The sequence below is a fragment of the Salmo trutta genome, chromosome 7 (assembly GCF_901001165.1).
Source record: "Salmo trutta chromosome 7, fSalTru1.1, whole genome shotgun sequence".
Lineage (NCBI taxonomy): Eukaryota > Metazoa > Chordata > Actinopteri > Salmoniformes > Salmonidae > Salmo > Salmo trutta.
Window position 1 is genome coordinate 9011626 of NC_042963.1, and position 13111 is coordinate 9024736.

At 42.5% G+C, this 13111-nt stretch overlaps 2 protein-coding genes across 2 annotated transcripts; one reads left to right on the plus strand and one right to left on the minus strand.

Annotated features, from left to right (window-relative positions):
• Positions 1-84: 84 nt before the first annotated feature.
• On the minus strand, positions 85-9282 carry utp4 (UTP4 small subunit processome component). Its single transcript, XM_029757818.1, has 17 exons — positions 9130-9282; positions 8609-8777; positions 8222-8410; positions 8025-8109; positions 6594-6683; positions 6208-6419; positions 5835-6003; positions 5635-5726; positions 5362-5458; positions 5144-5208; positions 3198-3320; positions 1725-1881; positions 1483-1589; positions 1262-1357; positions 884-1069; positions 581-691; positions 85-412 (listed from the first exon to the last, which is right to left on the minus strand). Exons 2-17 carry the CDS (start codon positions 8765-8767, stop codon positions 296-298), a joined length of 2055 nt encoding a protein of 684 aa, XP_029613678.1. The 5' UTR covers positions 8768-8777; positions 9130-9282; the 3' UTR covers positions 85-295.
• LOC115196859 (CTF8, chromosome transmission fidelity factor 8 homolog (S. cerevisiae)) lies at positions 9279-13074 on the plus strand. The gene is made up of 3 exons (XM_029757821.1): positions 9279-9480; positions 10226-10343; positions 10454-13074. The coding sequence occupies exons 1-3, from the start codon at positions 9455-9457 to the stop codon at positions 10685-10687; spliced, it is 378 nt and encodes a 125-aa protein (XP_029613681.1). The 5' UTR covers positions 9279-9454; the 3' UTR covers positions 10688-13074.
• Positions 13075-13111: the final 37 nt, after the last annotated feature.

Sequence of the window (13111 nt, forward strand, 5' to 3'; positions counted from 1 at the left end):
TAACCATTAACGCAAAAGCACGATTTACCATTCTTGCTAACTTTAGGTGACTACCTTGGGGTAGATGACAAAACAGTCTGTACATTACAGTAAATATTTAATTTATTAATGTATCAAACAGTCTTTACAAAGCATGGGTCAGGGGTGAAGACACAGGCTGTGTTTCGATTCCCTCCCCTGCTACCTGAACTGGCATTCTTTTAAAATCCAATGAATGTATGTCCACCTCAGGGAGAAGGGTAGAGAATTGAAGTGCAGCCACAGACACACATAAAAACACACTTCTCCTCCATGTTTATGTGGCAAACTTTTTCTGTCGGACTGGAGCGGGCAGCTGAGATGTGATGGCCAGGAGAGGGCGCTCCACCACCACCAGAGACTGGTCATCCAACAGGCTCACACACAGCAGGTCCTACACAGGACATATCATAGGAACAGACACATGAATAAAACATACTGATTTGACCCGTTCTATTTACAGGATTTAAACATCACTGTATATAGGGTATATCCAACAGAATCCTGATATTGTCCCAGTTTGGGTTTGGGTTCTACCTGGCCAAAAAGAAGAGACTCTCACCTGGAAGGTTTTGCATATTTTGAAAGCATGGAGGTGACTGGGCCTCTCCTGCTCTGATAGGCTCCTGAGGGTGATCTGATTGTAAAACTGGGTCTTCTGGTCAGGGAGGGGCTGAGGGGGAGAGAAGGGGACAGCGTTAACCTCACAGGCCACTTACAGCAGGTGTATTCTAAATGTTACATTCAATATGATCCACACTAGGCCACTAACACCAATAAGGCCATTATGACAAGGACATTGATGAATAAACACTTGAAAGAAAACCAAAAAGGAAGATGCCTTTGGGAAATGCAGGTTTCTTACCAGACTTTGGTCGATTATGCAGAACATGTGCATGTCGTGCAGGACAACTTGATTTGGGTTTTTCTGGTTGAAGGTGACGTGGGTGACGGGTGTGTCCCGGTCTAACCACACGTTGTGGAGCCCCTGCTTCTGCAGCTTTCGGCTCCAGTCTGTGTACTGCTTCTCCACTATAGAGTACTCAAATAACTACAGACATACACCACAGAACAGTCAGCATAACTACACGTGTCAAGAGTACTAAACCCTAAACCTACAGGGGAAATGACAACAATTTCAACAAGATCAATCCTGTAAAAAGGTATAATTGAGAGATACTAATATCTACAACTGCAGTGGCAGTATGAGAGGTGGCAGTATGAGAGGTGGCAGTGTGTTTACCTGTTGGTCAGCGTGCACCATGGTCAGGTTGTTGGTGGTGGGGTGGATCCCCATGGCACTGGGACAGGAACCATAAACAGGTACTATACAATGGAGCTGGAACACAAGAACAGGGCCATGAGAGGCTGTCATCGGTAGCAGATTATACAACTTTTACAATGTTACTTGTAGTCTAACAAGCAGCTGTAGAGCCTGGCTGGATCAGTGGATAACCCACCCACCTTTAGTTTCTGTAGATTGTAGACGTGGATCTCACAGTCACTATTTGCGGCCGCCAGCCACTTCCCATCTACACTGGTCGTCATTAGGTGAATGGGCTGTCTGGACCCTGGAGAAGGAAACGTCACAGAGTGAGACCATGCTGCCACAATCAGAGTTTAGAATCGGAATTATACAAAAGAAAGCTTTGGTTTTTCAGTGAAGAACAACCAAATTAAGGTGACATATCGGAGGATCCACTGACCTGACTTGGGCTTGAGGGTGTGCACATACTTGCACTCAGACTGGGTAAGAGCAATAACGAGGACTGATGATTGGCTGGAGGCAGCAAACATCTTGGAGGAGTCCAAGGAGAAGCAGAGCTGGTGTGCAGAGCGCAGAACCTTTGGGAGTTTGGATACCTGGGAGGGGGTGACAAGTGAGGTAGTTCAAATATATTCAAAAAAATATATATATTGCTGGCTACACTATATATACACACAAAGGTATGTGGACACCCCATCAAATCAGTGGATTCGGCTACTTCAGCCACACCCGTTGCTGACAAGTGTATAAAATCGAGCACACAGCCATACAATCGCCATAGACAAAGATGGCAGTAGAATGGCCTTACTGAAGAGCTCAGTGATTTTCAACGTGGCACTGTCATAGGATGCCAAGTCCGTTTGTCAAATTTCTGTCCTTCTAGAGATGTCCCGGTCAACTGTAAGTGCTGTTATTGTGAAGTGGAAATGTTTAGGAGCAACAACGGCTCAGCCGTGAAGTGGTAGGCCACACAAGCTCACAAAAAAAGGACCCCCTCCCCAACCCCCGAGTGCTGAAGCGCGTAAAATGTGTCTGTCCTCGGTTGCAACACTCACTACCGAGTTCTAAACTGCCTTTGGAAGCAACTTCAGCACAAGAACTGTGTCAATAGCTTATCATAGCCAAGCAACCACACACTCCTAAGATCACCATGCGCAATGCCAAGCGTCGGCTGGAGTGGTGAAAAGCTGTGGAAACGCGTTCTCTGGAGTGATGAATAATAGTTCACCATCTGGCAGTCCAACGGACGAATCTCAGGAGAACGCTACCTGCCTGAATGCATAGTGCCAACTGTAAAGTTTGGTGGAGGATGAATAATGGTCTAATTGTTTTTCTGTTTTTCATTGTTCGGACTAGGCCCATTAGTTCCAATGAAGGGAAATCTTAATGCTACAGCATAGAATGACATTCTAGACAATTCTGTGCTTCCAACTTTGTGGCAACAGTTTGGGGAAGGCCCTTTCCTGTTTCACCATGGCAATGCAACCATGAACAAAGTGAGGTCCATAAAGAAATAGTTTTTCGAAGTGGAAGAACTGACCTCAACCCCATCGAACCCCTTTGGGATGAATTAATAATGGCATAGAAATAATGTCTGGTCCATTGGAATGATTGCAAATATCACCGTCCCTTGGAAAACTGAACACAATCCATGATCAGATTCCACAAGCTCAAATGACAATCAACAAGAACAGGATTTTATGAATTAGTCAAACAATGAGAAATCAAATCTGTAATGTTGACTTTAGATCACAATAGAGGAAATCAGTTCATAACCAGAGATCAAATAGTAGAAGAAATATCTCAATATATGAATACATTTTGTTGTCATTGCCACTACTGCCAGAGCAACACGCATGATACAGTAGAGGCGAGGAAGCTGACTTTATCCACATTCAGGATTTGGTAATACCTTGGTAATACTGATGTTATTATTGTCCGTCTGCAGCCTGTAGATACGCACGCAGGACACGGTGGAATAGGCTAGCCATCCTCCACAGGAGGACAGGGCACTGCAGCAGATATGATCTTCACCCTGGGGGGCAAAGGTCACAACAATACTACAGTTAAACAGCATTGCTTTAACATTATGAACTCAGCAAAAAAAGAAACATCCTCTTTTCAGGACCCTGTCTTTCAAAGATAACTTGTAAAAATCAAAATAACTTCACAGCTCTTCATTGTAAAGGGTTTAAACACTGTTTCCCATGCTTGTTCAATGACCCATAAACGATTAATGAACATGCACCTGTGGAACAGTCATTAAGACACTAACAGCTTACAGACGGTAGACAATTAAGATCACAGTTATGAAAACTTAGGACACTAAAGAGGCCTTTCTGACTATGAAAAACACCAAAAGAAAGATGTTTAGGGTCCCTGCTCATCTGCGTGAACGTGCCTTAGGCATGCTGCAAGGAGGCATGAGGACTGCAGATGTGGTCAGGGCAATAAATTGCAATGTCTGTACTGTGAGACGCCTAAGACAGCACTACAGGGAGACAGGACAGACAGCTGATCGTCCTCGCAGTGGCAGACCACGTGAAACAACACCTGCAGAGGATCGGTACATCCAAACATCACACCTGCGGGACAGGTACAGGATGGCAACAACAACTGCCCGAGTTACACCAGGAACGCACAATCCCTCCATCAGTGCTCAGACTGTCCGCAATAGGCTGAGAGAGGCTGGACTGGGGGCTTGTAGGCCTGTTGTAAGGCAGGTCCTCACCAGACATCACAGGCAACAACGTTGCCTATGGGCACAAACCCACCATCACTGGATTGGCAAAAAGTGCTCTTCACTGACGAGTCGTGGTTTTGTCTCACCAGGGGTGATGGTCGGATTCGAGTTTATCGTCGAAGGAATGAGCGTTACACCGAGGCCTGTAGTCTGGAGCGGGATCGATTTGGAGGTGGAGGGTCCGTCATGGTCTGGGGCGGTGTGTCACAGCATCATCTGACTGAGCTTGTTGTCATTGCAGGCAATCTCAATACTGTGCGTTACATCCTCCTCCCTCATGTGGTACCCTTCCTGCAGGCTCATCCTGAAATGACCCTCCAGCATGACTATGCCACCAGCAATACTGCTCGTTCTGTGCGTGATTTCCTGCAAGACAGGAATGTCAGTGTTCTGCCATGGCCAGCGAAGAGCCCGGATCTCAATCCCATTGAGGACGTCTGGGACCTGTTGGATCGGAGGGTGAGGGCTAGGGCCATTCCCCCCAGAAATGTCCAGGAACTTGCAGGTGCCTTGGTGGAAAAGTGGGGTAACATCTCACAGCAAGAACTGGCAAATCTGGTGCAGTCCATGAGGAGATGCTCTGCAGTACTTAATGCAGCTGGTGGCCACACCAGACACTGACCATTACTTTTGATTTTGACCCCCCCTTTGTTCAAGGACACATTATTAAATTTATGTTAGTCACATGTCTGTGAAACTGGTTCAGTTAATGTCTCAGTTGTTGAATCTTATGTTCATACAAATATTTACAAGTTAAGTTTGCTGAAAATAAACGCAGTTGACAGTGAGAGGACGTTTCTTTTTTTGCTGAGTTTAGAAGGGTCATGAACGGTCATGGTGGAAAAATTACGTAAAATGGTATTTTAGTGATTTCAAACTCTGTTTCCCGGGTCAAATTTTCTCAGAACATAAGGGAAGGGATAATAAACATAAAACTTTGATTTAGCTACATTTTCTGTGTCTTAATAGCCTTGTCAGAGGAAGTTTATTTTTTTGCTGAGTTTATAAGATTCACTGTATACTGTGCTCAGATAAGCTAAGAGGAAAGGCCAAAGGGTCTGGTGATCTTGGATGGTTCTACTGATCAAGTTGATATGCAGCAGCCATGTAGCTACCTTTCTCTTCAGAAGGAGGAGTTTCTCCGGCTTCCTCTTCAGAGGCAAGCGGTCTCCTGGCTTCCCTGAAAGGAAGACAGATGAGTCGTCAAATACCGCACACAACAACTATACCTACTAGACAAGTGTGATGACCACTGCCTTTTGTTTCAAAAGAGTCAACGATATTGACGGTATTTCTCCCATCTTCCTAGACAGTGTGTGTGTGTGGCTCTCACCATGTCCATCACTATCTCCCAGTCTCCACAGCTCCAGCTGACCAGGGAACTGGAAGAGCAGTAGTCCTGCCTTCTTTGCACAGGATACTAGATTCCGCTGGAAAAAAACAAAACAGGATCAAACCCAGCCTTAAGGCAATTCTATAATAATAAAAAACACATGTTCATAGTTAATAGGAATATTCCATTGAATTCACTATTCAGAATCAATGCAATGGATATTATTTGCAACAACTCTGACACCAGAGTCATTTCTGCCATTTCTGTACTCACGTGGGGAAAGTGGATCTTCCGAAGTCCTGAAGCGTGTGACATCTCATCAAACTTCTCCAAGAGGGGTCTCACTACAAGGTGGGTATCCATGCCTGAGAAAATAATGTATCCAGAATGAGTCTTTATGCAGTCAATATAAAGCAACATTTACTGTACTACAGTAGCATTTCATCTTCCTCCATTTGAGCATTAGTACTGACCTCCAGAGACGATGGCAGTCTCGATCTCAGCCAGGGCTCTGACATCATGTGTGTGGTTCTTGAAGGTCCTGGTTCTGACCCACTCCTTGTCCTGCTGCAGAGTAGGAGCAATGAACTGGAACTGGATCACAGTGCCTTCTGACGTCCCTGCCACCACACTGCTCTCGTCCTGTCAATCAAACACAGCCAAGTCAGGAAGGAAGCTCCATTCTAGTGAAACATAAACAGTAGTTGTGTCAAAGAAATACATGCCTTCAGACATGTCAACCTGCTCTATCCCCTCTGAATAAAAAGAGACAGAGTGCACCAATCCGGAAGGAGAGATAAGGTATTTGTTAACGCCAGGTGTCCATCACAGAGAAAATCCTCTCACCTTAGAGACAGACAGTGCCAGAACATCCCACTTGGTCACCAGGTGTGTTTTGACAAGCGTGCCGGTGTGTCCGTCCCAGACTTGGACCTTCCCAGCAGAGTCCCCGCTGACGACAGTATGGTCTGACAGGAAGGCCACGCTCCAGACTACTGTCTCCCGACTCTTAGAGCCTCCAAAGCCCCGGTCCACCAGGAGCCTCTGTACAGCATGACCTGAGACAGCAAACACTAGGGTTCAGGATCAAACTACAAGTAGCTACATGGACATCAGTGTACTGACAAAGACTGCAACTTAACGCCACAACCTCACTGGCCTATTGGAACAAGTATGAATTCATCACTACTGGTCGAATGTAAATTGATTATTCAAAGCAGATCATAGCTCACCAGTTGGAACATCAAAGACACGGATCATGTCCATCATGCCAGCAGCGATGTGTGTGCCAGAGGGGTGCCAGGAGAGGGATATGATGCGACCTGAAAGACAGGATTAGAACGTTTAACAGGGCTGCACTACAACAACAGGTTTAGTTCTCAACACCCATGGGCAATGTCCCTAATCCCATTGACAGTGTGAGTAAGGATGCCCATATAGCATAAGAAAGGCTGCAATCTAAGGAAGGAACACATTTTTAGACAATTGAATCAAATCAAATGTATTTGTCACAAACACATGGTTAGCAGGTGTTAATGCAAGTGTAGCAAAATGCTTGTGCTTCTAGTTCCGACCATGCAGTAATATCTAACAAGTAATAACCTAACAATTCCACAACAACTACCTTGTACACACAAGTGTAAAGGAATGAATCCGAATATGTACATACAAATATATAAATGAGTGATGGCCGAACGGCATAGGCAAGATGCAGTAGATGGTATAGGGTACAGTATATACATATGAGATGAGTAATGCAGGGTATGAAAACATTATATGAAGTGACATTGTTTAAAGTGGCTAGTGATACATTACATCAAGATGGCAAGATGCAGTAGATGGTATAGATTACAGTATATACATATGAGATGAGTAATGCAGGGTATGAAAACATATAGCAGCATTGTTTAAAGTGGCTAGTGCATTACAACAGAATGGCAAGATGCAGTAGATGGTATAGAGTACAGTATATACATATGAGATGAGTAATGTAGGTTATGAAAACATTATATAAAGTGGCATTGTTAAAGTGGCTAGTGATACATTTAATTACATCAAGATGGCAAGATGCAGTAGATGGTATAGCGTACAGCATATACATATGAGATGAGTAATGCAGGGTATGAAAACATATAGCAGCATTGTTTAAAGTGGCTAGTGCATTACAACAGAATGGCAAGATGCAGTAGATGGTATAGAGTACAGTATATACATATGAGATGAGTAATGTAGGTTATGAAAACATTATATAAAGTGACATTGTTTAAAGTGGCTAGTGATACATTTAATTACATCAAGATGGCAAGATGCAGTAGATGGTATAGCGTACAGCATATACATATGAGATGAGTAATGTAGGTTATGTAAACATTATATAATATAAAGTGGCTAGTGATAAATTGATTACATCAATTTTCCCATTATTAAAGTGGGTGGAGTTGAGTCAGTATGTTGGCAGCAGCCACTCAATGTTAGTGATGGCTGTTTAACAGTCTGATGGCCTTGAGATAGAAACTGTTTTTCAGTCTCTCGGTTCCAGCTTTGATGCACCTATACTGACCTCGCCTTCTGGATGATTGCGGGGTGAACAGGCAGTGGCTTGGGTGGTTGTTGTCCTTGACGATCTTTTTGGCCTTCCTGTGACATCGGGTGGACCATCTTACCTTTTTGTCTGTCCAGATTGCGCTCAAACTGTATGTGCTCTTCAAGTACTTCAAATAACTTCACTGTCCCATCTTCACATCCAATCTAACAGGTGAAAAACCAACATTTACAATGTTTTAATAGCAAAAAAATACACCTACAGCAGGCATACTTTGAATATTTCTGAAAATACATTGATTCTAGAGGGGTAACTGACCGCTAATTGTGTCCCTTGAGTATTGCTGATGATGGTCCAAATGGGGCCCCCATACGCCTCCATGGAGTACTTGGGTCTTAGGTTTTCCAGGTCATATTCTGCGATCTCTCCATTCAGGCCAGCACTGAAAAGGCGTCCTCCAACCCAACACAGAGACTCAATGGATCGGGAGTCTTTCCCTGGGATAACCTGCAGATCCAAAACAAGTGTTAATGGCAAGTTTAGCAACCACACTGAGGCAATTTCTGTCAACAATGTCGATCAACAATGGCCAAACGAGAGCGGTTCAAAGTCTTTTTTAAATGTGCTAGACTGTAATGACCAAACATTACAAAATGTTTCTTTACATTCTGAACATACCATAAAATAATTAAGTAAGCTACTAACTTTTTCCTGGAAATAGTGGTCAGTGAAGTTGAAAATCTCGACACTCCCATCCATTCGTGCAAGGGCTAGTCTCTCTGTGTGGGCATTGAATGCCATGGCTCTGATCGCTGTGGGCATGTAGTCGAAAAACCGAACCCGGTGCACTTTGAACTCCCCCATTGTTGCGTATCTAAGAAAACAGATACATGTTCAAATTAAAAAAGAGGATCAATAGTTTTGCATGTAAAACAGGAATGTTAGTTAACGTTAGTTAACTAGTTGGCGGATAAACTACCATCATGCTAAACATATAATTTGAAATGTAAGCCGCAACAAGATAACTATCAACTACATAACTAGCCTACTTGGATAAAGATAGCTAGATAAAGTTAGCTTACTATCTCACAATTTGGCCGGTTAGCTAGCTAAGCTCGCTGTAACATTACACTGAAAGAGCACAGCTTGCCTATCAACAAATAATTACATTATTGGCAAGTACCGATATATAATGAACATAGAAACAGTAAAACAAATACGCTTACTTGTATCGCCCCCTTCTTTATTATTTTCTTCAATTTCACCAAACGTTCATTGCTAAGAGTTTCAAACGTTGAATTACAGCAGACACCACGTTGGACACCTTTGAACCGGAAACCCTAGATGTAAGTGACTCGACTGTGCGCCGGAAGAAGGTGGTACATGTTGCTGGCGGGAAAAACATGAAAACAATCAGGATTTGTCATCGACAGAATAAGCGTTAACGCATCATTATATGTACCTAACAATGTCTAGTTAAGTGCCTATGTAGCATCTATCTTCTTCTCCTCACCCGCTCTGTGTTTTAGTTATCTTTCTGCGAGCAGTACGATGGTTCAAATAATCATAAATTCAAGGTAAGACTTGCCAATCATCTGCATTTTTTATAAATGGTCAATTCACAGGTTCTGTCTGTCTCGTCGCAGTATTAAACATTGATTTAGAATAGTGTACCTTACCTAGCTATTTATTTATTTAATTTCATAAGATGTTAATGAACAGAGTTAGATCTGTCAGCAGTATACCACCCTGCATCCCACTGCTGGCTTTCTTCTGAAGCTAAGCAGGGTTGGTTGGTCAGTCCCTGTATGGGAGACCAGATGCTGCTGGGAGTGGTGTTGGAGGGCCAGTAGGAGGCACACTTTCCTCTTGTTTAAAAAAATATCCAATGCCCCAGGGCAGTGATTGGACCCTGTGTTGGGTGCTGTCTTTCAGATGGTTAAACAGGTGTCCTGGCTCTCTGTGGTCACTAAAGATCTCATGGCACTTATTGTAAGAGTAGGGGTGTTAATCCTGGTGTTCTGGCTAAATTCCCAATCTGGCCCTCATACCATCATGGTCACCTTATCATCCCCTGTTTACAATTGGTTCATTCACCCCCCTCCTCTCCCCAGTAACTATTCCCCAGGTTGTTGCTGTAAATGAGAATGTGTTCTCAGTCAAATTACCTGGTAAAATAAGGGTTAAAAAAATAAAACATGTGAGTGTCAATCAGTCTTCTGTAGTGTGTTAAAGATTAATTTATGTTTAGTGACTGCTTGATGTCTAGTTATGTAATTGGCGAGTATGTCTGTTTCTACTCCCCTATCCATCGCTGTCCAGTGTGGATGGGACTGGTCCTGCTGAGTGGCTTCTGGTTGAACTCCAGGGGGAGATGGTGTCCAGGCAGAACTCTGGACTGGCTGGGAACCTGATGGGAGATCTGCTCTACACCAAAGAGGTACAGGACAACATGGCACTATAATATAGTGGTAGTACACTCTTCTCTTACCTCACCTCTTTCCACTCTGAGATGTTGTTTATTGTCTTCACCTGTATCCCCGCCCCCAGGGTGTGCCTGTGCTCATCGTGGGACACCACATCCTCTATGGAAAGGTGGTCAAACTGGAGAAGCCCTTCGCTGTCCTGATGAAACACTCCGGCCTCCCACAGGGGGACGAGGTTCCCATGGAAACCAACCATCAGAACCCCACCACCTACTCTGTCGCCGCCCTCATCAAGAAGAAGCTCATTTTCAAGACTCGCCCAAAGCCCATCATCACTAATGTGCCCAAGAAAGTGTAGTTAAGTACTTGGTCGTATGCATTAGGGCTCACTGTCGCAAAACCCTTTTTACTGAAAAATTTGACAAGTTCAGATTGTCTCTGTTTTAGTGTTCCGTTTTGTGCCTGATGACCCTGGTCACCTCTGTGGGAGGAAAGTTCACGCTGCACTCTTAATGACTTCAAATCCACAAGTATGGAGCACACAGTGAAAGACTGTATTTGGGACACACCCCTCTGGCTTGAGGTTATGGACCATCTGGAACTAGACTGTGTGCATATTTGTTTAGATATGTAAGTGGTTATGCTCCTGGAATTTGCTGTATGTGGTGGTGTATTAGTAAAATCAAGATATTTCAATCATTTTAGCATTTTTGTGACAGGATTTAACGTGTTGATATGCCATTTGTACTGTGTTTATTTTCAGATGGGAAAGAAATCAGTACAACAGTGGAATGAGAATGTTTTTATTCAGATACAAAAACATACAGTTTTTCAACCGCTGTACAAGTGTAAAAAATAAATGTTCTGATTGAAATTGAAATACAAAACCTTTTGCCAAAAACATGTTTTTTTATACTGCATTTAAATATGTTCATAATGAAATACATGGGTGGTTACAATACTTTATTTTCAGCTATTCTATACCAATGAAACTATATTTGTTATGTTGTGTATCAATAGCCATATGCTGTTGCTTGATTCTGAGAGTTGTTTTTTTTTACCATGCTACTGTGTTAATGTTATCTGTTGGTTAATTACTTCTACATGACAGTTACACCTACCTGTTCTAAATCTACGTATCATTCCTAAATGGTAATATAAAATAAGTCTTATCTCTCGTCCATGTAACTACACAAATACCAGTGTAGCAATGTTGAGCTCTAGAGACCAAACTACACTGAATTCACTGACCATGATGTGCTAGCTACATCATATTATAAACATGATGTAAACAGCTGTCGTTACATGAAATGTCAGAACCCCATAATTCCTTTTAAATATAAGCCGGTTCTTCACCCCATCATTCTTGCGCATCTTCAAAATATCTTTGAATATGTTCAGAAAATATATTACTTTGCAATATTCTTTGAAACATTGCCTTTTGTAAACATTGAATGATGTATGAGCTGAGCTGCCATGGCTTTTTGGTTAGGCTCAACAGTTGTTCTGCGGCATTGAGAGAATGCTTTGAAAAGTCTGGTATAGATTTTAGGTCACGTTAAGACTTATTGAATAGTTCTATAATTATATACAAACTAGTTCTATTATAAGAATGTTTTTCCATGTAAGATATGCCTACAAAATATGGGTGGACATCTACTGTCACTCAGCGTTATGAGACCCATTGATTTATTGTCAAACATGAGTGGTCGGAAACTGTCACAGCTCAAGGGCCTGAGTGTACATCAGAGGCAGGAAGTATCAAGGAAATCAAAAATGGCATTAAAGACAATATTGTAGACTGAGCAGATGTTCAGCCTGACAGATAGGCTACTATAACAAAGATTGTATATGATATCTACACACCATACAACTCAATTTCAGACAACAATCACAGTCATCTCTATTCTATTTATGCCTCTAATTTCTTCATGTTATCCCAATATCTATACCACTGTGAGTCTTATTACACAGTCACATTACATACACCCTTGAAAGTAGAGGGAAAGGTAGGCCACATATAGGTTTGAAGACAAGTCAGATGAGTAAAAGAGATCAGTTCGCTGTCTGTACACAATTCTAAACACTAAATTCAGTGTTCCTGCATTCTGTTCTGATTTCTGAAAGAGGGCCAAATGGGCTGTATGGGTGTGTGTTTAAGGGAAAGGGAGGTCCCTTCTTGGCATGCAGATAGAGGTATAACCATAAAAGTAAAAAACACAATTTTTACTCATGATGGCTAAAGGGGTGATAAGGGATTTATGTTTAAATGTAATGATTAAATAATTCTACCCTGAAACTTAACTATGTGATTATTAGTTTATGTAGCATGTATAATGAATAATTAAAGTACTAAATGTAAGTCTCATAAGGTTTAGTAGAGACCTGTGAGGAAGAGAAATGTATGTGTGTATGAGTGTGCCTAAGAGAATACCGAGAACAATTAGACTGTGTTTGACTCGACCTGGCGAGAACTGAGAAACCTATGATAGGACAGGGAGTACTTCTCAAGGTTCCTCTAATCTCGGGGGAATGGAACGGACAGCGCTGGGTAGTGATAAACAGTGGTGAGAACTCTGGGGAGGGATACAACTCACCTACTGTTCATGTGTATGTATGTGCGTAGGATATCTACTGTTTGTGTGGATGTATGTGCATAAGTAGGAAATGAACTATAAAATGAATGTCTCTGTATTATGAACTTCAGAACGTTCTCTGAATAAACTGTACGAACCTTTTGCATAAGCTGAGTCTTTGCCTAATTATTATTAACCCAGTGTCT